The sequence below is a fragment of the Oncorhynchus masou genome, chromosome 11 (genome assembly GCF_036934945.1).
Source record: "Oncorhynchus masou masou isolate Uvic2021 chromosome 11, UVic_Omas_1.1, whole genome shotgun sequence".
NCBI classification, from domain to species: domain Eukaryota; kingdom Metazoa; phylum Chordata; class Actinopteri; order Salmoniformes; family Salmonidae; genus Oncorhynchus; species Oncorhynchus masou.
In genome coordinates this window covers 8,737,464-8,763,150 of record NC_088222.1, presented here as the reverse complement: position 1 = coordinate 8,763,150, position 25,687 = coordinate 8,737,464, and the positions used below count along the sequence as shown (strand labels likewise).

At 43.2% G+C, this 25,687-nt stretch overlaps 1 protein-coding gene across 2 annotated transcripts; it reads right to left on the bottom strand.

Moving 5' to 3' along the window:
• Positions 1–628: 628 nt before the first annotated feature.
• LOC135548074 (kelch-like protein 8) lies at positions 629–24,605 on the bottom strand. Of its 2 annotated transcripts, none has more exons than XM_064977312.1 (10): positions 24,499–24,605; positions 16,458–16,704; positions 14,524–15,072; positions 13,101–13,287; positions 12,683–12,826; positions 6,364–6,475; positions 6,052–6,220; positions 4,306–4,465; positions 3,277–3,478; positions 629–3,064 (listed from the first exon to the last, which is right to left on the bottom strand). In XM_064977312.1, exons 2-10 carry the CDS (start codon positions 16,680–16,682, stop codon positions 2,929–2,931), a joined length of 1,884 nt encoding a protein of 627 aa, XP_064833384.1. In that variant the 5' UTR covers positions 16,683–16,704; positions 24,499–24,605; the 3' UTR covers positions 629–2,928. The 2 variants fall into 2 exon arrangements, with proteins under 2 accessions (XP_064833384.1, XP_064833385.1); XM_064977313.1 differs by having other exon boundaries at positions 629–3,052.
• Between the last annotated feature and the right edge of the window lie 1,082 nt (positions 24,606–25,687).

Below are 25,687 nucleotides of genomic sequence, written 5' to 3'. Positions count from 1 at the left end.
AGATCACTGTACCTGTCTGTACACAGCCAATATGTAAATAGCACACCCAACTACCTCATCCCCATAGTATTACTTACCCTCTTGCTCTTTTGCACCCCAGTATCTCTACTTGAACATCATCTGCACATCACTCTAGTATTAATGCTAAATTGTAATAAATTTGCCTCTTTTGCCTATTTGTCATCTACCTCCCTACATTTGCACACACTGAACATAGATTTTTCTATTTTTCCTTTTGTGTTATTGACTGTACGTTTGATTCGCACTGCTTTGCTTTATCTTGGCCAGGTCGCAGTTGTAAATGAGAACTTCTTCTCAACTGGCCTACCTGGTTAAATAAAGGTGAAATAAAATTAAAATAAATAAATCACACAATTTTTCTGCCCTGCTAAGATTTCAAAATGTAATGAGTACTTTTGGGTGCCAGTGAAAATGTATGGAGTAATAAGTACATAATTTTCTTTAGGAATGTAATGGAGTAAAAGTAGTATAGTATAGATACCCAAAAAAACTACTTAGTAGTACTTTCAAGTACTTTTACGCCACTGCTGATACAGACCATAAGAACATGTTAACTTGAATATGCAATCCAAACGAGTAAAACAAATAATGACATACTGGAGCCATATCATGGATAATGACAAATTTATTATAGTAACATCAACAAAATGAAGATTTTAGCAAAAATACAATGCAAGACACAGCATTTAATCTGAACCAATAGCAACACATTTACAAAAGCATGAACTTACACGTTCTATATTACGGTTGGCAAGTCAGTACACACCCCTGGTGTACAGTATGACACACCAGAGGTAATACAGTTCTATTGTAGAATACAACAAACCAATGGTGCAACAATTCAATATTCCCTTAATGGAGGGAACAAGAGAAATTATGCATATAATGGAGTGTACAGAACATTAAGGACCATCAGAACGGCCTCAATTCATTGGGGCATGTACTCTACAAGGTGTCCAAAGCGTTCCACAGGGATGCTGGCCCATGTTGACTCCAGTGCTTCCTAAAGTTGTGTCAAGTTGGCTGGATGTCCTTTGGGTGATGGGCCATGCTTGATACACACGGGAAACTGTTGAGCATGAAAAACCCAGCAGCTTTGCAGTTCTTGACACACTCAAACCGGTGCACCTGGCACCTACTACCATACCCCGTTCAGAGGCACTTTCGGCTTGCCCCATTAAATCTTTTGTCTTGCCCATTCACCCTCTGAATGGCACCCATACACAATCTATGTCTCAAAAAATTTTCTTTAACGTGTCTCCTCCTCTTCATCTACACTGATTTGAAGTGGATTTAACAAGTGACATCAATAAGGGATCATAGCTTTAACCTGGATTCACCTGGTCAGTCTGTCATGGAAAGAGCATGTTTTCCTAATGCATATCATCTCTTCAAACGTGTGTATTTCTAAATCAAAGTATTGGGTCAATCTGTTGACCAACAACAGTCTTACAATCAAATCCAGAATTACCTGAAAGGCCTTGAATTGACCAGGAGTCACCACAACAAAATAAGGTTGAGAAAAATTCTTCAAACACAAGGCCTCAAAAAAAAAAAAAAAACTGTCAAAACATGTTGAAAATAGCATAAACATTTCCATAGGACAAAATATAGTGAAACCCCTGACAACTCTAGGAAGATAGTGCACAACAACAAGTCCAAGACAAGACAGTAGAGAACAACACCAAAGATGAGCACTGATTTCATAAAAACTTCCAAATATAAAAATATAAAATCGGAATCATTTGGCAGATAGAGGATCCATCTCTTCACATGTCTGAAAGCATACTTGTTTACTGGCAGCCATCTTTGAGTAGAACACAGAGCGTATGAGGGTTAGCATTCTGCTAAGACCCTAGACTGTCTGTCCTGAGAGTTATCACTAGTCCCCCAGTCATTTCAAAACCGCACACGTTCAGTCTGGTAACAGAGATATGCATCAACCTCTTATTGCTTCACAATTTAGTCCAACTCTGCCAAAGACCGCCATAGATTAAACTATCTCAATTAGAATCAGTCTGAATGATTGTACAAAACGCAAATACAGGCTACAGCTAGCTAATGCTAACACGAAAGCGGTTTCAGCATCACGGAGTCTACAGCGGATAGATTAGAATGAAAGCCCTGAAATCCTCTATTTTTTTATCACAAACACTGTTCTGTTCAGTCTTTACTTCACAGCTTTCCAGCCTCCAGATACTGTCCATACTTCACAGTGCTCTCTCTCATATTGTTGTATATGGTGAGAGACTGCTGGGAACCCTAGGAAGATCTCTCAGTTCAGACAGTGTTGATTGTGAGAGTGAGTTCTGACAGAGCATAGGTAATTAACCGGTTCAGACAGTGACGATTGTGAGAGTGAGAGTTCTGACAGAGCATAGGTAATTAACCAGTTCAGACAGTGATGATTGTGAGAGTGAGTTCTGACAGAACATAGGTACTAACCGGTCGCTCTTAAAAATATACAAGTTGATATGCAAGGCCTGTCTAATGAGACATCTAAAGCGCAACGATCAGTCAGCTATTTTCCTTCGATAATGTTCCAAAGCAGTCAAAACGCAAAGAAAATCTATAATTTGTTTCAAAATACACCAATCACTGAATTGCATCTGCAAACGTCACAAAAAGAGAAAATATATGGATTGTTTATAGATCAGTTCTCCACTGATAAAGGTTCAGTCAGAGAAGTGTCTTCAGCTGAACAATAACAACGCACACCACCTAACATAGTGAGACTGGTTACATTACACTCAGTGCTAAAGGGAAGTGCTGCTTTAAGGACAGCTGCTCCTAGTCAGTGTCCGGTGCAGTGTGATTGAGTGCTTGTGGCTGTGCGTGGGATGGGTGCTGTTCTGTGCACGTCTGATCTTGTGCAGTTTTCCGGGTCAGTCTGTGGTCAGACAGCGGTCACATGCAGTCGACCACGTTGCTGGAGCCCTGGCCCACGTCTCTGATCTGGCTGATGTGAGTGGAACAGACAGCCACTCCTGCTCCTGCCCGGCAGTGAGAGACAGACCCCACCAGCTCCCATCTGAGGAACACACTGTCAGTATGTATGTAGTGTGATAAAAAGTGTAACGCACCAGACCTAAAAACTAAAAAATGATTAGACCCTCTTTAAGTAGAAAACAGTTGCTCATCTGTGCTAGAGCCTTGAGTATACCAGACCTGGGTGAAATACTTTGGTGTGCTTTTAAAAAACAACAACTTACAACCTCTTCCTTGAACCTGGACAGTAACCCTGCTCTCTCTCACCTGTTCATACGGGGGTCGAAGGCCTCCACCGTGTTAAGATAAATGTTGCCGTTGTGACCACCGACTGCGAACACTCGACCCATGACCGTGGCCACGCCCACTCCGCCTCGGGGCGTGGTCAGCTCAGAGACGTAGTTCCAGCGGCACAGACGGGGGTCCAAACGTTCCACAGAACTCAGCGGGGAGTTGTCATCAAAACCGCCTGACGGAAGATGGGGGGGGGGGTTCAGTAACACCTCGGAGGAGCCCTGACTAACAAACTATGAATGAGCAATTTCAGAGTTGAAGGCTTGTACACGTCGTGTCCCGAATAAAGTTAGTTGTGTACATACTGTAGGATAACGGCTCAATCAGTACAAGATGTGATAGCATAACCCGGTCAGTGAAGCAGCAGGCAATAAAGATCCACTCGTCTGCCCAGCAAGGTCAATGCTTATGGTAGACTGAGATAATCAGTAGCTTTAACCTCCTCCACAAACACAGCCATGCTGACTCATTTCAACTGGGATCAGCTAAGAGTCCGGCCAGAGCTGCGAAAAAGACTCTACAAATTCAGCCGATAACATCACCCCACCCTTATAGATCACTTTTTAAATCAGTAACCAACTTGACAAAACATGAACTTTTCTCTTTTCTGTCTCATGTTTACAAGCCAACCCCTTGTGTGTGAGAAGCATGTGACCCATGTTAAATAGCAGCCAGTAGAACGGGTGGTAAACACTGATAGGAAATACAACGTGACAGTGATATGTGGTTACTGTAAGTCATTCACATCTTCAAAATCGGTGTTTCCCAAACCAGGTTCCGGGGACCCCAAGGAGTGCACGTTTTGGGTTTGGCCCCAGCACTACACAGCCGATTCAAATAATCAACTCATCATTAAGCTTTGATGATTTGAATCAGCTGTGTAGTGCTAGAGCAAAAAACAATAACATGTGTGCCCCCCTTTGGGTCCCCAGGACCTGGTTTGGGAAACACTGTTGTAAATTATTAGCATGTCAATTCAGTAGTACTGTGCTGTGTTCTCACCCACGACATAGAGGCACCCGTTCAGCTCACTGACTCCGTTTCCTGCTCGTCTCTGGCCCATCTCCCTGACCTCTGTCCACTTGTTGAGGTGGGGGTCAAACCTCTCCACACTGGATAGAGAGGCCACACCGTCGTTACCTCCCACAGCGTACACATGACTCTGACAGGAGAGGACAGGGGGGGGTTAAGACAAGTGATTCTCAGTGCTTGAAGTGGAGTGAATTAGCTGCTGCTACTCTTTTTTAAGTGTTGGAACTAAGCCGATATGAAAGAGGCTCAGCCATTCAAGAAGAACAACATTTGAGGTGTGTTCCTATTACCGACAAGGAAAGGTCTGATTATATATTATAGTCCACGGACATGGTCGGACTTCAATCACACAAACAGCACAGGGAATAAAATCTCTTTACTGAATGGTATAAATGGTTGTAAAATAATCTTCTGTGGGGAGGGTAATGTCACCCGTTGAGTGTTAAAATTAAGTTTATTCATTCACAGCCATTAAACTCTAAACTGTTTTAATGTCTATCAATACAGTGCCCTTCTTTGAGAGACATTGGAAAACCTCCCTGGTCCTTGCGGGGGAGGGGGGGTTAAACCTCCCTGGTCCTTGCGGGGGAGGGGGGGTTAAACCTCCCTGGTCCCAGTGAGATTCCCAGAGTGAGTCTATGCAACTTATTATGTGACTTGTTAAGCAAATGTTTACTCCTGAACGTATCTAGGCTTGCCATAACAAAAGGGTTTGAATACTTATTGACTCAATACTTTCAAAACTTTAATTATTTTTTTTAAATTAAATTTGGAGAGAAAAAGAATCTCAAACCATAAATCCACTTTGACATGGGTATTGTGTGCAGGCCTGTGACACATCTCAAATTCAGGCTATAACACACAGAAATGTGGAAAAATTCAAGGGGTGTGAATACTTTTAGAAGGCTCTGTATAATACTGTATGTTCAGTGCAACCATGTATCCATGCTGTTCCGCTGTTCTTACCCCTAAGGCCACAGGCTCTGTATAATACTGTATGTTCAGTGCAACCATGTATCCATACTGTTCCGCTGTTCTTACCCCTAAGGCCACAGGCTCTGTATAATACTGTATGTTCAGTGCAACCATGTATCCATGCTGTTCTGCTGTTCTTACCCCTAAGGCCACAGGCTCTGTATAATACTGTATGTTCAGTGCAACCATGTATCCATGCTGTTCCTCTGTTCTTACCCCTAAGGCCACAGGCTCTGTATAATACTGTATGTTCAGTGCAACCATGTATCCATGCTGTTCTGCTGTTCTTACCCCTAAGGCCACAGGCTCTGTATAATACTGTATGTTCAGTGCAACCATGTATCCATGCTGTTCCGCTGTTCTTACCCCTAAGGCCACAGGCTCTGTATAATACTGTATGTTCAGTGCAACCATGTATCCATGCTGTTCTGCTGTTCTTACCCCTAAGGCCACAGGCTCTGTATAATACTGTATGTTCAGTGCAACCATGTATCCATGCTGTTCTGCTGTTCTTACCCCTAAGGCCACAGGCTCTGTATAATACTGTATGTTCAGTGCAACCATGTATCCATGCTGTTCCGCTGTTCTTACCCCTAAGGCCACAGGCTCTGTATAATACTGTATGTTCAGTGCAACCATGTATCCATGCTGTTCCGCTGTTCTTACCCCTAAGGCCACAGGCTCTGTATAATACTGTATGTTCAGTGCAACCATGTATCCATGCTGTTCCGCTGTTCTTACCCCTAAGGCCACAGAGCCCACCCCTCCTCTGGGTGTGTTCATGGACGCCACAGCAGTCCAGCGGTCGCTCTCGATATCGTATCTCTCCACGTCGTTGAAGCATGAGTTGTCATCTAGGCCTCCGATAGCATAGATAGGACCTCCCAGAGCTGCCAGAGCTATGCCCCTTCTACACACATACAAGACAGCATTGACAATAGGGCAGTATATCAGTGATTATAATTAGGGATCTTTATGGTCAGCTGAAAAACAACATTTCTAAAACAAAACTCATATTAGAGAATTGCCTTCCTCCGCCCAGACATGACATACCTCTTAGTGTTCATGGAAGCCTTCATCATCCACTTGTTAGTGAGTGGATCAAACATCTCCATGTTGCCCAGGTGTTCACTACCATCATGCCCCCCTACTGCATACACTTTACCTGAGGACACCAGAGCAACGTTAGGACTACGAGACCATAGACAACTCACAACCTGACATATACTAAATGTGGTCAACATCACAACTTTTTTACAGTTTTAATTCTACACATTTTGCCATGGGTGCGGAGAGAAAAATGTGCAGTTTTAGAAGTAACTGTCCAGTGAAAATATCACTTAAAAAGTTATTCCGCCAGCTCATACCCAAATCATGTTGTGGACTCATTTTATACTTGTATTTGTGGCCAAAGCATAAATTAGAGAAGAAAAAAAATAGTCTAAAAAAATAAAAAAAATCAGTGCTATTTCCTCATTGAGTATGATGTCATATTCCTGAGGAGGATGAGCTGGCCAATCAGCAGTCTACTCGTACTCATATGTTTTATGACGGTATACGCCCACACCATTCTGTTGTTGGGGTACGCACACACACACACACACACACACCATTCAAACACAGAAAAGCCTATTTTTAACATAATTAATTAACATTTTTTGTCAGGAAAACTATTTCACTCATATTGTAAGTAATTATAGGTCATATTTCATAGAAATCTGGAAACACTGGACAATTACTTTAAAGCACTTTTTCTGCAATTCTACACATTCTACACACAGTCACTTGGCAAACATACTGTAAATTGAGAAATCATGAGACTAAACTGCACAAAAAGAAGAAACTGTGCTATGAAACAGAGAAATTATATTAAAAAATTATTAGTAAAAAGCTTTGGAGCTCCTTAAAATGACATTTTAGGCATTTTAGGTGTCCATCATTCATTGAATCAGATGGCTAACTCATCACAAAACACACTAATATTGCCAACTACTTCATTTATTTTTTTATTAGCAAGATTGGCTTCCGTAAAGTGAGTGCGGAAGAGGTGAAAAACGTATTGTTGTCTATAAACAATGACAAGTCACCTGGGTCTGACAACTTGGATGGAAAATTACTGAGGATGATAGCAAAATAGGAGTGGCAATATTGTCTGCTATCTCTTCAATCTAAGCCTACAGGAAACTCATTAGTCTACCCAAAAATAGCAAAGCACCCTTTACTGGCTCTAACAGCTGACCAAATCAGCCCATTACAAACACTTAGTAAACTTTTGGAAAATAATTGTTAGACTAGATACAATGCTATTTCACAGAAGAAAAAAAAATGCTACAGATTTTCTGCATGCTTATAGGGATGGGCATTCAACATGTACGGCACTTACACAAATGACTGATGATAGACAGAGAATTTGATAATAAAAACATTGTGGGAGCTGTTTTGTTAAGACTTCAGTGGAGCTTTTGAAATGATCGATCATAATCTGCCGCTTGAAAAACCTGTGTTGTGACTTTACATCCCCTGCTATATTGTGGATTGAGAGTTACCCATCTAACAGAACACATAGGGTGTTCTTTAAATGGAAGCCTCTCCAACATAATCCAGGTAGAGTCAGGCGTTCCCCAGGGCAGTTGTCTAGGCCCCTTTTCAATCTTTACTCATGACCTGGCACTGGCTCTGAGTAATGCCAGTGTGTCTACGCATGCTGATGACTTAACACTATACACGTCAGCTTCCACAGCGACAGTAATCACTGTAACGCTTAACAAAGAGCTGCAGTCAGTTGCAGAATGGGTGGCAAGAAATAAGTTAGTCCTAAATATATTTCTAAAACTAAAAGCATTGCATTTTGGGACAAATCATTCCCTAAACCTCAACTAAATCTTGTAATGAATAATGTAGAAATTGAACAAGTTGAGGAGACTAAACTGCTTGGAGTAACCCTGGATTGTAAACTATTATGGTCAAAACATATTGATACAACAGTAGCTAAGATGGGGAGAAGTCTGTCTGTAATAAAGTGCTGCTCTGCCTTCTTAACAACACTATCAACAAGGCAGGTCATACAGGCCCTAGGTTTGTCACACCTGGACTACTGTTCAGCCGCGTGGTCAGGTGCCACAAAGAGGGAATTAGTCAAATTAATATTAGCCCTGAACAGGGCAGCACATCTGACCCTTAAATGTACATGGAGAGCTAACATGAATGTCAATCTCTTCCATCTCAAAGTAGAGGATTGACTTCATCACTACTGTAAGAAGTATTGACATGTTGAATGCACCAAGCTGTCTGTTTAAACTACTAGCACACCGCTCAGACACCCATGCATACCCCACAAGACATGCCCAAAAGGTTTCTTCACAGTTACCAAGGTCAGAACAAACTATGGGAGGCACACAGTAGTACATAGAGCCATGACTACACAGAGCTCTATTCCACATCAAGTAACTCAACCAAGCAGAAAAATCTGATTTAAAAAAAAAGATAGAAATACACCTTATGGAACAGCGTGACTGAAGAGACAAATGCATTTACACATGATAATATACGCACTATACTAGGGCTGTCCACGACAAGGGCTGTCCCGAAACAAAAAATTCTTTGTAGACCAAGTCATCTGTTCCAAATGATTGGTCGACATTTTAAAACGTGTATTTTTCCATATATACAGTGGGGGAAAAAAGTATTTAGTCAGCCACCAATTGTGCAAGTTCTCCCACTTAAAAAGATAAGGCCTGTAATTTTCATCATAGGTCCACTTCAACTATGACAGACAAAATGAGAAGAAAAAAAGAAAAGACACCTGTCCACAACCTCAAACAGTCGCACTCCAAACTCCACTATGGCCAAGACCAAAGAGCTGTCAAAGGACACCAGAAACAAAATTGTAGACCTGCACCAGGCTGGGAAGACTGAATCTGCAATAGGTAAGCAGCTTGGTTTGAATGAATCAACTGTGGGAGCAATTATTACGAAATGGAAGACATACTGATAATCTCCCTCGATCTGGGGCTCCACGCAAGATCTCACCCCGTGGGGTCAAAATGATCACAAGAACGGTGAGCAAAAATTCCAGAACCACACGGGGGGACCTAGTGAATGACCTGTAGAGAGCTGGGACCAAAGTAACAAAGCCTTTATTCAGTAACACACTACGCCGCCAGGGACTCAAATCCTGCAGTGCCAGATGTGTCCCCCTTCTTAAACCAGTACATGTCCAGGCCCATCTGAAGTTTGCTAGAGAGCATTTGGATGATCCAGAAGAAGATTGGGAGAATGTCATATGGTCAGATGATATCAAAATATAACTTTTTGGTAAAAACTCAACTCGTCGTGTTTGGAGGACAAAGAATGCTGAGTTGCATCCAAAGAACACCATACCTACTGTGAAGCATGGAAACATCATGCTTTGGGGCTGTTTTTCTGCAAAGGGACCAGGACGACTGATCCGTGTACAGAAAAGAATGAATGGGGCCATGTATCGTGAGATTTTGAGTGAAAACCTCCTTCCATCAGCAAGGGCATTGAAGATGAAACGTGGCTGGGTCTTTCAGCATGACAATGATCCCAAACACACCACCCGGGCAACGAAGGAGTGGCTTCGTAAGAAGCATGTCAAGGTCCTGGAGTGGCCTGGCCAGTCTCCAGATCTAAACCCCATAGAAAATCTTTGGAGGGAGTTGAAAGTCCGTGTTGCCCAGCAGCAGCCCCAAAACATCACTGCTCTAGAGGAGATCTGCATGGAGGAATGGGCCAAAATACCAGCAACAGTGTGTGAAAACCTTGTGAAGACTTACAGAAAACGTTTGACCTCTGTCATTGCCAACAAAGGGTATATAACAAAGTATTGAGATAAACTTTTGTTATTGACCAAATACTTATTTTCCACCATAATTTGCAAATAAATTCATTAAAAATCCTACAATGTGATTTTCTGGATTTTTTTTCTCATTTTGTCTGTCATAGTTGAAGTGTACCTATGATGAAAATTACAGGCATCTCATCTTTTTAAGTGGGAGAACTTGCACAATTGGTGGCTGACTAAATACTTTTTTGCCCCACTGTAGGTGTTGAATAAAATCTAAATGTTTGAATAAAATCAACTATATGTAGGCTACTGAGCTTGTCTGATGCTTTAAGCACCGTGATTAAAAAGGAAGACACAAATGTCTAAAGAGGGAGCCAGAGATCAATATGGCCTTACAGATCAAAATAGTCTAACCAGAAGAAGACAACCTGTTCCATCCAGACCCTCCTCCCGTTGCTGCAGGCCTTCGTAGCAGCCATTACGCTCCTGAATTTGCTGGTAATAAGCTACACCCGCGGTCGGTAACATTTTTCCATGTGGAGTGCCAAGTTATCCTACCGATTTTACTGACCTGAGTGCCCGTTATGATTTTCAAATGCACATTTTCATGGATCAGTTTCATTTAATTTATAATAAAAAGTCTTCATATCTCAAAATTAAATGTTATGTGGTGAATCAAAATTTTATGAAAATAATACAAATCTAAAAGTAACTTCTATTGCCATTACGTAAAATAGCCAACATAAAGCCATCAAAATAAAAACATTGCAGCCTGCAGGTTGAAAATATCCAGAAAGAAAAAAAATATCCTAGAAATCACATTGGCTACACATGGCCTGTCTACAAGGAACTTGAAACATTGTATCAACTATTAACTTAGTCTGGCCCAGTGCCAGAAAACTTGCAACATTCCCTTCCCTCAGAGTTTCCTGCAAAAGTGATGTCCAGACAGACAGACACAGCTGTGGGCTATTTGCACAAGGGATAAGAAGTAATCAGGTAGGCCTATTTTATGACGTTTTCACCAAATCAGAGCATGACATTTTTTCCCCTTTCATGCCAAGTGGTTATCAATATGGAGAGAGCTGGAAAGATTTTTCAAATTGACAATAGTTCCACAACATGGTTTTTACATCCATTGAGAAAGACGGACTTTGTTTACTTGCTGTTGGAGGTGAAGAAAAAATTACTTTGAGAAGCTCAACAGTGATGGTTAAGTTAAGCCAATCAGAAACAGTATCAGATCCCCAAGTGGGCAGATGTATAAATCAGGTGATCTTTAAGCCTACATTTGAGCGCAGGCCAGGTATCCTAGGCCAGGTATCCTAGGCCAGGTATCCTGGGCCAGGTTCTATGAGTAATCAGAGGCGTGTCCTTATCCCACATTGACAGGAGCGCCATCTCACCTCTCTCTCGCCCTCCCTCCATCCCATCTTCCACCTCTCTCTCGCCCTCCCTCCCTCCATCCCATCTTCCACCTCTCTCTCACCCTCCCTCCCTCCATCCCATCTCTCACCTCTCTCTCGCCCTCCCTCCATCCCATCTTCCACCTCTCTCGCCCTCCCTCCATCCCATCTTCCACCTCTCTCGCCCTCCCTCCCTCCCATCTTCCACCCGTCTCTCGCCCTCCCTCCCTCCATCTCCCACCTCTCTCTCGCCCTCCCTCCATCCCATCTCCCACCTCTCTCTCGCCCTCCCTCCATCCCATCTCTCACCTCTCTCTCGCCCTCCCTCCCTCCATCTTCCACCTCTCTCTCGCCCCCCCCTCCACCCATCTCCACCTCTCGCCCTCCCTCCCCCCTCCATCTTCCACCTCTCTCTCGCCCCCCCCACCTCTCTCTCGCCCTCCCTCCCTCCATCTTCCACCTCTCTCTCGCCCCCACCTCTCTCTCGCCCTCCCCCACCCCCACCCCTCCCCCTCCATCTTCCACCTCTCTCTCGCCCCCCCCCCCTCCATCTTCCTCTCCCACTCTCCCCCTCCCTCCCCCTCCATCTTCCACCTCTCTCTCCCCCCCCCCACCTCTCTCTCGCCCCTCTCCCCCCCATCTTCCACCTCTCTCCCCCCCCTCCTCTCCCCTCCCTCCCCCCTCCATCTTCCACCTCTCTCTCGCCCCCCCTCCCTCCACCTCTCTCTCGCCCCCCCCACCTCCCTCCCTCCCTCCATCTTCCACCTCTCTCTCGCCCCCCCACCTCTCTCTCGCCCCCCTCCCTCCCCCCTCCATCTTCCACCTCTCTCTCGCCCCCCCCCCCATCTCTCTCTCTCGCCCTCCCTCCCTCCGTCCCTCCATCTTCCACCTCTCTCTCGCCCCCCACCTCTCTCTCGCCCTCCCTCCCTCCATCTTCCACCTCTCTCTCGTCCCCCCACCTCTCTCTCGCCCTCCCTCCCTCCCTCCATCTTCCACCTCTCTCTCGCCCTCCCTCCCTCCCTCCATCTTCCACCTCTCTCTCGTCCCCCCACCACTCTCTCGCCCTCCCTCCCTCCCTCCATCTTCCACCTCTCTCTCGCCATCCCCCACCCCCCCACCTCTCTCTCGCCCTCCCTCCCTCCCTCCCTCCATCTCTCACCTCCTACAGAGATGACTCCAACATGTCGTCTCCTACTGTTCATCTCAGGTCCAAAGAACCAGCTGTTCTTGCTGATGGAGTAGCACTCGATGCTGCGGAACGGGTCACCAGAACCACCCCGCCCACCCACACAGAACAACACACCTGAAGACGAGGCAAAAGGTCAGGGGTTAGAAGGTATGACTTCAGAGCAGGTATTAAACAATATTTTAAAAAACACCACACACACTGCAATGCCAAGCTCAACACATGAATATCCACCCTGAGGAATCAATCAACGATTTAGGGTTTAGTTATTTGTCAGACTCGTAAATATATAAAATTAAGATTGTTTTCCTTTATCATTGTTCTGCAATGTCCTCAACACTATATCACATAGCTGAATGACGATTAGTTGGACAAGCAGCCAGTCTGTTACCTGCAGTGTGTTTCCTAGGCGTTGTTCTTACTGAATACTCAAAGTCCGGGACCACCTTGTTGCTGAGGTGCAGGTGATAGTTCCTGGCCTCATCCAGCAGATCTCTGCAGCTCAGGTTCCCTCTGATCATCTCCTCTTTGGCAACCGTGGCCGTCAGGAAGTCTACTGGGAGCAAGGGGAGACGCACCTACAGGAGGTATGGATACACAGCACAGTCAACACACACCGCACACAGCCGACACACTGCACACAGCCAACACACACAGCCGACACACTGCACACAGCCAACACACACAGCCGACACACACTGCACTGCACACAGCCGACACACACTGCACTGCACACAGTGTCAAACACCACACACACACACAGTGTCAAACACCACACACACACAGTGTCAAACACCACACACACACAGTGTCAAACACCACACACACACAGTGTCAAACACCACACACACACACACACACAGTGTCAAACACTACACACACACACTGCACACACACACTGCACACAGTGTCAACACACCACACACACAGCACTGCACACAGCACACACACTGCACACAGCCACACACTGCACACACAGTGTCAAACACCACACACACACAGTGTCAAACACTACACACAGACAGTGTCAAACACTACACACACACACACACAGTGTCAAACACTACACACACAGTGTCAAACACTACACACACACACACAGTGTCAAACACTACACACACACACACAGTGTTAAACACTACACACACACACACAGTGTTAAACACTACACACACACACAGTGTCAAACACTACACACACACACACAGTGTCAAACACACACACACACACACAGTACACACACACACACACAGTGTCAAACACTACACACACACACACACAGTGTCAAACACTACACACACACACACACACACACACACAGTGTCAAACACTACACACACACACACACAGTGTCAAACACTACACACACACACAGTGTCAAACACTACACACACACACAGTGTCAAACACTACACACACACACAGTGTCAAACACTACACACACACAGTGTCAAACACTACACACAGTGTCAAACACTACACACACACACAGTGTCAAACACTACACACACACACAGTGTCAAACACTACACACACACCTACAACCAAGTATTGATGAGGAAAATGTTCCACAAACCCAACATACTACACACAGCACATACAAGCATAAATTAAAAATTAAACAAAATACCAAAGCTCCCCAACCAGCCAAGACTGCGTTTACACAGGCAGTTCGATGGTCTTCACTACATGGTCTTATGACCAATCAGATGTGTAAAAATCTAAATGCAATTGGACAAAAGACCAACTAGTGGAGAAAAAAATAATAATATTAGAATTGGGCTGCCTGTGAAAACGCAGTCTTTCAGACCTACCTGAGTCATGATCTGCTGCAGCCAGGCCTCGTGGTGTTGAGGGTTATTCTTCAGCCACTTGACAGCAGCGGTGTACACCTGAGTCTCAGAGTGGATGTTCAGATCACTGGAGGACAACAGGGTTCTCAGGTGAGGAGGCGACACGCACGGGAAGTCCTCGCAGTCCACCACTTCCCGGAAGTGCTCGCAAGCGTAGCGATCTGCCATGTCCATCAGGTCGACGCGGTTGTGGCTCTCGGCAAAGGTGCGGACAGCCAGGCAGTTGGAGGGGTGGAAGTGGGCCTTCATGTACTCACAGCAGGCTCTGGCTACCAGCTCTACCTGCAGTATACAGGCTGCGTAGAGGAGGGGCTGTACGTTGTCCACTGTCAGGGTCAGACGGGAGGAGTAGGCGAAACGCACCAGGTCGTGGATGGCGTCGCCGTCAAAGTCCTTGATCTCAATCAGGTCCTGTTTGGCCTCGGACATCTCGGACAGGAACATGGCCCTGAAGTAAGGGATGACACAAGCCAGCACCAGCTTGTGGCATGGTATCAGCCTGCTGCCAACCTGAACACACACACACACACACACACACACAGAGGCAGAGAGACAGAGAGACAGAGAGACAGAGAGAGAGACAGAGAGAGAGACAGAGAGAGTTAATGCAAGCTCACACGTTATTCATTCCCTGAACTATTCAGTACATAAAAGGTTTTGTTGGTTAATTTGTGTCTTAAAAAAATAAAAAATAATTATAGGCTTAACTGGTTCCCACCAAACTTCACAAAAACAGACATAAGTTTTTACCTTGGAGACAAATAGAATTAGGAATTAGAATACCGGAATGGACATGAACCTTCTTATGATGGGATAAAGGGCAGCCATTTTGGTCAGGGAGTTGGTCAACCATGGTTTGCCAGCGCTTTGATAAGATAGTGTAAAATAATGAATTTTGAATAATTTTTCTGCCCTGTATGTATGTTAGCCAGACACTTTTAGAGGAATGATTCCATAAATTATTAAAATGGCAATATTCGATTAAAAAAATACAGTCAATCCACAGTCATACACTGGCTGACGTCAGTTGATGATAGGACTTAAGACAGCTGTAAATGCAAATATTTTATCATAATAGTACTCACAGCTTTCCAAGAAAACTAAAAAAGTAGACATTTACATATTTTACAGGCTATTTATACAGAAAGTGTATAAAACCCAAATAAACTGTATTTATAATCATGACTATTTGAAGTTGACAATAATTATTACACAATTTATGATATCACATGCCTTACTTTTATTTTCCTGCATAAGTCAAATCAGGATTAAGCCTCTACTGCCATTGGCTACGTGCCGCTGGGGCAGCAGGTAGCCTAGTGGTTAGAGCATTGGGCCAGTAACCGAAAGCTGGATCGAATGCCCGAGCTGACGAGGTAAAAATCTGTCGTTCTGCCCCTGAACAAGGCAGTTAACCCACAGTTCCTAGGCCGTAATTGAAAATAAGAATTTGCTCTTAACTTGCCTAGTTAAATAATGGTAAAATAAAAATGTTTTAATACAAATTCTAATTAGACTGGTTTGGATTTCTTCCTGACCAATATGGCTGCAATTTTCATTCCATTCTGGAACTTTGAGTGTTAATGACAGCTCAGCCCCTCTAGTAATTTAATAGCATCTCTATGCTTTACCCATTGTTTGGCATACCCATTTCACAAATAGCTAGTAGCCAAAGAGCTAGTGACTGAGCATTGTGAACACTATAAAACTATATGGTTTTTCCTAACCACCGTGCTTCTACACCTGCATTGCTTGCTGTTTGGGGTTTTAGGCTGGGTTTCTGTACAGCACTTTGAGATATCAGCTGATGTACAAAGGGCTATATAAATACATTTGATTTGATTTGATTTGAAAACCCCACTCTGCCCGTCCCTCACGTCTATGTCCAGACCTACCTTCAGTGTGACATCACAGAGCTCCCCCACTTCGTAGAACTGCCTCAGGGAGTCGTGGAAGTCCTTCCATGCCTCATAGGCCTCAAAGACAAAGGATCCGTCAGGCTCAGAGTCTCCATCGGGCCTGGTGGTGGTGGTGGTGGTAGTGGTGCTCTGACGGTTCTCCTTCTTCTGCTTGAGCTTATGCTGCTTGGCATGCTCCGGCACCATGTCGCCTGGAGCCATCACAGTCTACAGGGAGTCAGACCTGGGAGGGGAGAAAGAGGGGCAAGATGAAGGGGAGAAAATTCAGAGAGCTTGTTAGAAGGAAGGGGGAGGGGGGGTTAGCCTTGTCCTGTACATTTATAGCCAACCAAATGTCCCCAGTCAGTGGAAAAAGAGGTCAAGCTAATTCTCACAAGAGGCTAAATGTATGATGTCACAGTTGGGAGTAGAGAGCTGTAGACTGGAGACGCCATTGAGCTCCTGTGTGAGGTGTCTCTCTCTCTGTCTCTCTCTCTCTCGCTGTCAAACTGATATGGCACAGCCTATAAAACAGAGCATCGCTAAGCACATTTCCACCCACATTCGACAGATTATGTGGCTTCTCTGGTGAGCTTTCTGCTGCTGAATAGACTCCCTGAGACAATGTGGCCATAGGCTTCACCGCCCCCTCGTCACTATTCTTAAGGACAGAAGACATCTATTGTAGGGGTGTAACATTCACCATTACACAACCATTACACAACAGTCCTTGATTCAAATGTTTAAGATTCAAATGTTTAAGATAAGACTGCATCAGTCCGCAGACCATAAACCGATCTAAATCTAGCACCAGTCAGAAAATCAATTCAAACGTTATGAATCACCTATTCACTTTGTTGTTGTTGTTCATATGTTTCTTACATTTCCCGAAAATACCTCATTTTGTGACAACTGATGCATGTCTGTCTTCCAGTGTCAAAACTAAGCATTTAACTGCGTTGTCAGTCATTGAGAGTCATTGAGCATGCAGAACAACCCTAGGGAGTAGCCTTGTCAAAATGCACACTGTGCCCAGCTTAGCTGGCAATATTAGGCTTTATAAGTTGAGTGACAACCTGTGTAATTTGCTAGGTTATAGTTATCTACACGTTGTTGAAAATTGTGTTTTTCCAGAATAAAAGTAAGCTACCGGAGACACAACTCATCTGGCTATAGCTGCTGAATGCTGATTTTTATGTTGATTGTTCAGGTTCACCATCAGCAATATGTTTTACTAGTTCAGTGTATAGAAATGTCATTTTTAGATAATACAGGGTAAAGTGATATTTTCATAATGAGGAAGCACTTTTTGCGAGGTTCACTGCATGGCCAAACGCTGGAGGACAAAATGAGCTGACTAAAAGCTTGGGCAAAACCATTTGATTTTGAGATGGGGGTGAAATCCAAAGTTGTACTATATATTCATTGGCTATGCCATAGCTCATTTGGAAATAATAAGTATTGATACACTACTAGCTGAAACACTTAATCTGTTAAAAAAAAAAGTTAATGAGTGGGTGATAGTGATTTCAGAACCAGTGGAGGGGGACAAAAAAAATGAATCTGGTAGTAGATGCCTCGTCTCCATTATGGCTCTAATCGGAGTGGGGTGGTAGATGTCTAGTCTCCTTTATGGCTCAGATCAGGTACCATAGTATACACTTTAGACATGCATCATTCACACAAGGGCCCAGCGCAGACGGGCCCAGCGCAGACGGGCCCAGCGCAGACGGGCCCAGCTCAGACGGGCCCAGCTCAGACGGGCCCAGCTATTGAACGACATCAGCAGCAGATTTTAATTTAGAATGGAACATGAATGTTGACGCAACAAATGTTTAGTGCATTTTGTTCACTAATTAAATCAAACCTAATTGTTTCAAACCAAAACGTAGCATTCCTGTATAGTATCAAAACCCTATGTCCCAACACTGAGCAACAATATAAAACTCAACATGTAAAGTGTTGGTCCCGTGTTTCATGAGCTGAAATAATGATCGCAAAAATGTTCCAAACATCAAAGATTATTTCTCAAAAATGTTGTTCACAAATTTGTTTACATCCCTGTTAGTGAGCATTTCTCCTCCAAATGGTGATCACACCAGATATTGACTGCTTTTCTGATCCACGCCCCTACTTTCGTTTTTTTTAATATATATATTTTTTTAACAGCATATCTACAGATGCATATCTGTATTCCCAGTCATGTGAAATCCATAGACTAGGGCCTAATAGATGTATTTTAATTGACTGATTTCCTTATATGAACAGTATATGGGGCAAATCTGTCGTTCTGCCCCTGAACATGCAGTTAACCCACTGTTCCCAGGCCGTCATTGAAAATAAGAATGTGTTCTTAACTGACTTGCCTGGTTAAATAAAGGTAAAATAAAAAAACTCAGTAAAAACTTTTAAAATTGTTGAGTTTATATTTTTGTTCAGTATAGATACGTAATTGAATCGTCTTGAAAGACAATATGGAGGACTACAGAGCAGTCATTCCCTCCGCAAGGCAATGAAACAAACAAAATGTCAGTATAGAGAAAGTGGAGTCGCAATTCAACGGCCCAGACACGAGACGTACGTGGTAGAGTCTACAAACAATCACGGACTACAAAAGGAAAAGCAGTCACGTCGCGGACAGTGACGTCCTGCTTCCAGACAAGCTAAACACCTTCTTTGTCCGCTTTGAGGATAATACAGTGCCACCGATGCGGCCTGCTACCAAGGACTGTGGGCTCTCCTTCTCCGATAGCCGACATGAGTACGACATTTAAACGAGTTAACCCTCGCAAGACTGCCGGCCCAGACAGCATACCTAGCTGTGTCCTGGGGCCCCACAAGGGTGAATGCTCAGCCCCCTCCAGTACTCCCTGTTCACCCGTGACTTTGTGGCCATGCACGCCTCCAACTCGATCATCAAGTTTGTGACATTGGGTGCTGTAGATGTCCTGGAGGGCAGGTAGTTTGCCCCCGGTGATGCGTTGTGCAGACCGCACCACCCTCTGGAGAGCCTTGCCATTGAGGGCGGTGGAGTCTTTTGTTGATTTTATATATCAACATTCCAACCTCATTTAGCATGATCTATTCAATTATGGCATAATTCTACTGTTTGTATTCATTTGTATTTTGAAGGCTAACCGCAAAGTCCACTATTGTGGCTAATCCTTATGGTGGCTAGCTTCAGATAGATGGGTCATACCACCATTAATCAAATAAGAACTGTCTTATAAATTAGGGTTATTTTAGATGACAACTAGCGCTACATAGCTAGCTAACTATAGCTACTGAAACAGATGTCGTTTTGCTGTGTTTTGGGGAAGAACATTGTTTGCATCCATGTGCTAGCTTTTTTTTAAATGAACAGCACTGTAGGTGCGCGAGACAACTTTACCAGCATCATAGCATACGTATCGATGAATCACAGTGTTATGAAATACGAGTGATGGTGTAATCAATGTTTAATAACTACGTAAAAAAATGTATGAAAGCGTTAAATTACTATGTGACGTGCAGTCATATTCAGTTCCTGTTTGGTCAACAAGCTTATTTGACACGTCAAATAGTGTTATTTGACGCCTCTTTTTTGACATGCAAAGACCCAAACGGCGTTCCATAGAAATTCTGGTTGAGAATGAAACGACTGAACAATGAAACAGCACAGCAAGTACGTGAAAGAAATAGGTTTTGATGATGTTTTACTGGTAATGGGGACATATGTAAATGCCAACTAAATACCTTTTTGGTCAGTGTGGTGTGTTTGTGTGTGTAACCTTTATTGAACTAGGCAAGTCAGTTAAGAACATATTCTTATTTACAATGACGGCCTACCCCCGGCAAAAACACGGACGACGCTGGGCCAATTGTGCACCACCCTATGGGACTCCCAATTTACATTTACATTTAAGTCATTTAGCAGACGCTCTTATCCAGAGCGACTTACCCAATAACGGCCGGATGTGATACAGCCTGTATTCGAACCAGGGACTGTAGTGTCACCTCTTGCACTGAGATGCAGTGCCTTAGACCGCTGCGTCAACTATTTAACAGTACGAGAATACTTAAAAAGGCCGCAAAAAATGTAAATATCGATTATCGGTTTCGTTTTTTTTGGCAAGGAAAATATTGGATATCGGTATTCTAATATAATAGTATTAGTATACATTATATTAACTGCCTGCATTTGGACATGGAGCAATTAGTGCCTGTAGCAGGGTTTATGGACAACAGGCATGTAGAAGGTGCTACAATGTAGCCAATGTTGACATTCTAAATAGCATGCTAGACAACTAACAATGTTAATTACACTTGGCTAACTTAGGGACGATTGCTATGCTAATCAGTATTTGGCAACTAGCTAAGTAGCCATCTGTTCCATGCTTATGTTTTCAACCAAATAAGTGACACAAGCTAGCTGATGAATTTATCTGTATTCATCTGTCTACATACCACCTCAGACCGATGCAGGCACTAAAACCGCACTCAATGAGCTGTATACCTCCAAAGGCAAACAGGAAAACACTCATCCAGAGGCGGTGCTCCTAGTGGCCAGGGACTTTAATGCAGGGAAACAAATCAGTTTTACCTCATTTCTATCAGCGTGTTAAATTTGCAACCAGAGGGAGAAAAAAAAATTCTAGACCACCTTAACTCCACACAGAGACGGGTACAAAGCTCTCCCTCGCCCCCCATTTGGCAAATCTGACCATAATTAGATCCTCCTGATTCCTGCTTACAAGCAAAAATTAAAGCAGGAAGCACAAGTGAATCGGTCTATAAAAAAAGTGGTCAGAAAGCAGACGCTAAACTACAGGACTGTTTTGCTAGCACAGACTGGAATATGTTTCAGGATTCTTCCGATGGCATTGAGGAGTACACCACATCGGAGCCGGTGCAGTACGAGCGGATGTTGCCTGTAATCCATGGCTTCTGGTTGGGGTATGTACGTACTAGAGGTCAGCCGAGTAATCGGCATGGCCGATTGTTATGAAAACTTGAAATCGGTAATCGGTATATTTGGACGCCGATTACATTGCACTCCATGAGGAGTCTGCGTGGCAGGCTGACCACTTGTTACGCAACTGCAGCTAGGAGCCAAGTTTAGTTGCTAGCTAGCATAAAACTTATCTTATAAAAAAAACTATCAATCTTAACATAATCACTAGTAAACTACACATGGTTGATGATATTACTAGGTTAACTAGCTTGTCCTGTGTTACATATAATCCATGTCGGTGCCTGTTAATTTATCATCGAATCACAGCTTACTTCGCCAAACGGGTGGTGATTTAACAAGCACTTCGCGGAGAAAAAACCCACTGTTATTGCACCAATGTACCTAACCATAGGCATTAATGTTTTTCTTAAAATCAATACACAAGTATATATTTTTAAACCTGCATATTTCGTTAAAATAAATTCATGTTAGGAGGCAATATTAACTAGGGAAATTGTGTCACTTCTCTTGCGTTCTGTGCAAGCAAAGTCAGGGTATATGCAGCATTTTGGGCCACCCGGTTCATTGCAAACTGTGTGAAGACCATTTCTTCCAAACAAAGTCCATAAATAATTTGCCAGAATTTTACACAATTATGACATAACTTTGAAGGTTGCGCATTGTAACAGGAATATTGAGACTTATGGATGCCACCCTTTTGATAAAATACGGAACAGTTCCGCATTTCACTAAAATAATAAACGTTTTGTTTTCGAAATGATAGTTTCCGAGTTTGACCATATTAATGACCTAAGGCAAGTTTTTCTGTGCTTTTTTGTTGTAATTAAGTCTATGATTTGATATTTGATAGAGCAGTCTGAGCGGTGGTAGGCAGCAGCAGGCTCATAAGCATTCATTCAAACTCGTCGCTGTACTTCAAGCATTGCGCTGTTTATGACTTCAAGCCTATCAACTCCCGAGATTAGGCTGGCAATACTATAGTGCCTATAAGAACATCCAAAAGTCAAAGGTATATGAATTACAAATGGTATAGAGAGAAATAGTCCTATAATAACAACCTAAAACTTCTTAACTGGGAATATTGAAGACTCATGTTAAAAGGAACCCCCAGCTTTCATATGTTCATGTTCTGAGCAAGGAACTGAAACGTTAGCTTTTTTACATGGCAGATATTGCACTTTTACTTTCTTCTCCAACACTTTGTTTTTGCATTATTTAAACCAAATTGAACATGTTTCATTATTTACTTTAGGCTAAATTGATTTTATTGATGTATTATATTAAGTTAAAATAAGTGTTCATTTGTAATTGCCATTATTACAAATAAATAAAATAAATATATTAAAAAATAATCATAATAATAATAATTTAAAAAATAATAAATAAAATAAAATCAGCAGATTAATTGGTATCGGCTTTTTTGGTCATCCCCCCGCCCCCCCCCAAAAAAAATCGGTATCGGTGTTGAAAAATCAAAGTCGGTTGACCTCTAGTTTCAAGCAGACCACCATAGTCTCTGTGCCCAAGAACACAAAGGTAACCTGCCTAAATGACTACCGACCCGTAGCACTCACATCTGTAGCCATGAAATGCTCTGAATAGGCTGGTCATGGCTCACATCAAAACCATTATCCCAGAAACCCTAGACCCACTCCAATTTGCATACCGCACCAAGAGCTCCACAGATGATGCAATCTCTATTGCACTCCACACTGCGCTTTCTCACCTGGACAAAGGGAACACCTAAGTGAGAATGCTATTCATTGACTACAGCTCAGCGTTCAACACCATAGCGCCCTCAATGCTCATCACTAAGCTAAGGATCCTGGGACTAAACACCTCCCTCTGCAACTGGATCCTGGACTTCCTGACGGGCCGCCCCCGGTGGTAAGGGTAGGTAACAACACATTCGCCACGCTGATCCTCAACACGGGGGCCCCTCAGGGGTGCGTGCTCAGAGTCCTCCTGTACTCCCTGTTCACTCATGACTGCACAGCCAGGCACAACTCAAACACCATCATTAAGTTTGCTGATGACAACAGTGGTAGGCCTGAATCTCCGACAACAATGAGACAGCCTATAGGGAGGAGGTCAGAGACCTGACCATATGGTGCAAGGACAACAACCTCTACCTCAAAGTGATGAAGACAAAGGAGATGATTGTGGACTAGAGGAAAAGGAGGACCGAGCACGCCCCCATTCTGATCGACGGGGCTGTAGTGGAGCAGTTTGAGAGCTTCAACTTCCTTGGCGTCCACATCACCAACAAACAAACATGGTCCAAGCACATCATGAAGAGGGCACAACAAAACCTGAGCGCCAATTCTAGGTCAAAGAGGCTTCTAACCAGCTTCTACCCCCCAAGCTACTCCTGAACAGCTACCGTAATCAAATAGCTACCCAGACTATTTGCATTGCCGCCCACCCCTACGCTGCTGCTACTCTCTGTTATTATCTATGCGTAGTCACTTTAAGAACTCTATACCGACATGTACATATTACCTCGACACCGGTACTCCCTGAATATAGCCCCACTATTGTTATTTACGGCTGCTCTTTAATTATTTGTTATTCTTATCTCTTGCTTTTTTGTATTTTCTTAAAACTGCATTGTTGGTTAAAGGCTTGTAAGTACGCATTTCACTGTAACGTCTACACCGGTTATATTCGGCGCATGTGACAAATACAATTTGATTTGATGTATTGTTGTTATGCTAGCTCACTTGCTAATGACTGTTAGCTGGGTAAATAGCTAGCTAGAGCTAGCGGTATTCATACGTCTCTCATATCTTTGCGATACTATAACTTAGAGTATAAGTGTCGGTATGAGTATGAACAATCATAAGCAATAGCTTTACTGGTGTACTTATATGTTTTGCTTGTTAAACAAGCAATCTGTTCAAATTCATTGGTTAGCAAGAAGCTAACGAACGTTAACAAGCTAAGCTGAAAATGAGCTACTAACGTTACTCATGAACTCATGCAAGATGTTGGAGGAAACGAATTACTGTTACCATCGCTGTACATTTACTACATGGAACACGTTGAGCCAATCTACATGAGACAAATGTATTATTCTGTTACCTCATATTGTAAAAATCCAATCCCACTTTCATTTACAGGTACAGAAATGAAACCATTCGACTCGCTCTGGACGATATGGTGCGTGCGCAGAGATCACTTCGGGACGTTTCTTGATATCAGGAAATAACCATTGGTGCCTGCCAATGGTCAGTTCCGGTGTTATGAGACTAATGTTCTCTCGACACTGATTATTTGTTTTTATTTCATCTTTATTTAACCAGGTAGGCCAGTTGAGAACAAGTTCTCATTTTCAACTGTAACCTGGCCAAGATAAAGCAAAGCAGTTCGACACAAACACAGAGTTACACATGGAATAAACAAACATACAGTCAATGATACAATAGAAAAAAAATGTATATCTACAGTTTACATAGCAAGTTAGGATAATTAACTAACAAAAAAAAGTTAGGATAACTATCGTGGTTAGGAGAATAGGGTTAAGGTTAGGCGTCGCTACGGTTTTCCCGAGCGAAATAAACGACCACGGACTAATGGCGAGTATCAATGGGTGTAAATTCATATCAAGAAACGCCGATAACAGAAAACGACCCTAATTGCGGTCTGCAATTACACACTTCTCGCTCTGGCACAGATGGTGCAATTTCTTCTTCTTTGTCTTTTATATTATAATGGCGGTCCGCAAACAAACGGTTCAGGTGCATGCCCCCACCTACTGTGCTGGATTGTGCGATCATTATGGTTTGCCAAATTCTGTACTGCACATTTTGAGGAACAACTGGATGTGTCAGGTAGGTTCAATATAAAATACTAGGTCAACTCCAACAGAATGAGAAACACACTTAACGGACTCAGAACAAGGAAACTATGCCTAAACGCAGCTATAGCAACCGTTCTTGTCATGTTGCTTCTGTCTGTAGTGAGCAGCACATTTAACACGGCATTCAGGTCAGTTGTGAGCAACAAATTTAACACTGCATTCAGGTCAGTTGTCAGCAACAAATTTAACACTGCATTCAGGACAGTTGTGAGCAACAAATTTAACACGGCATTCAGGTCAACATGTGCCTTCAGGTATTTGGACATTGCTCCCAGGGATGAACCAGACTTGTAGAGGTCTACAATGTTCTTTCTGAGGTCTTGGCTGATTTCTTTTGATTTCCCATGATGTTTATTTTTTTTATTTAACCTTTATTTAACCAGGTAGGCTAGTTGAGAACAAGTTCTCATT

Bases quoted from the DNA above. Each gene is read 5' to 3' on its own strand.
- LOC135548074 (XM_064977312.1), bottom strand. From the start codon at position 16,682: ATGGCTCCAGGCGACATGGTGCCGGAGCATGCCAAGCAGCATAAGCTC. The intron at 12,827-13,100 runs GTAACAGACTGG...CCTCGTCTTCAG, and splicing joins GCCTAGGAAACACACTGCAG to GTGTGTTGTTCTGTGTGGGT. The intron at 6,476-12,682 runs GTGAGAGATGGA...TGGTGTCCTCAG, and splicing joins TGGAGTCATCTCTGTAGGAG to GTAAAGTGTATGCAGTAGGG.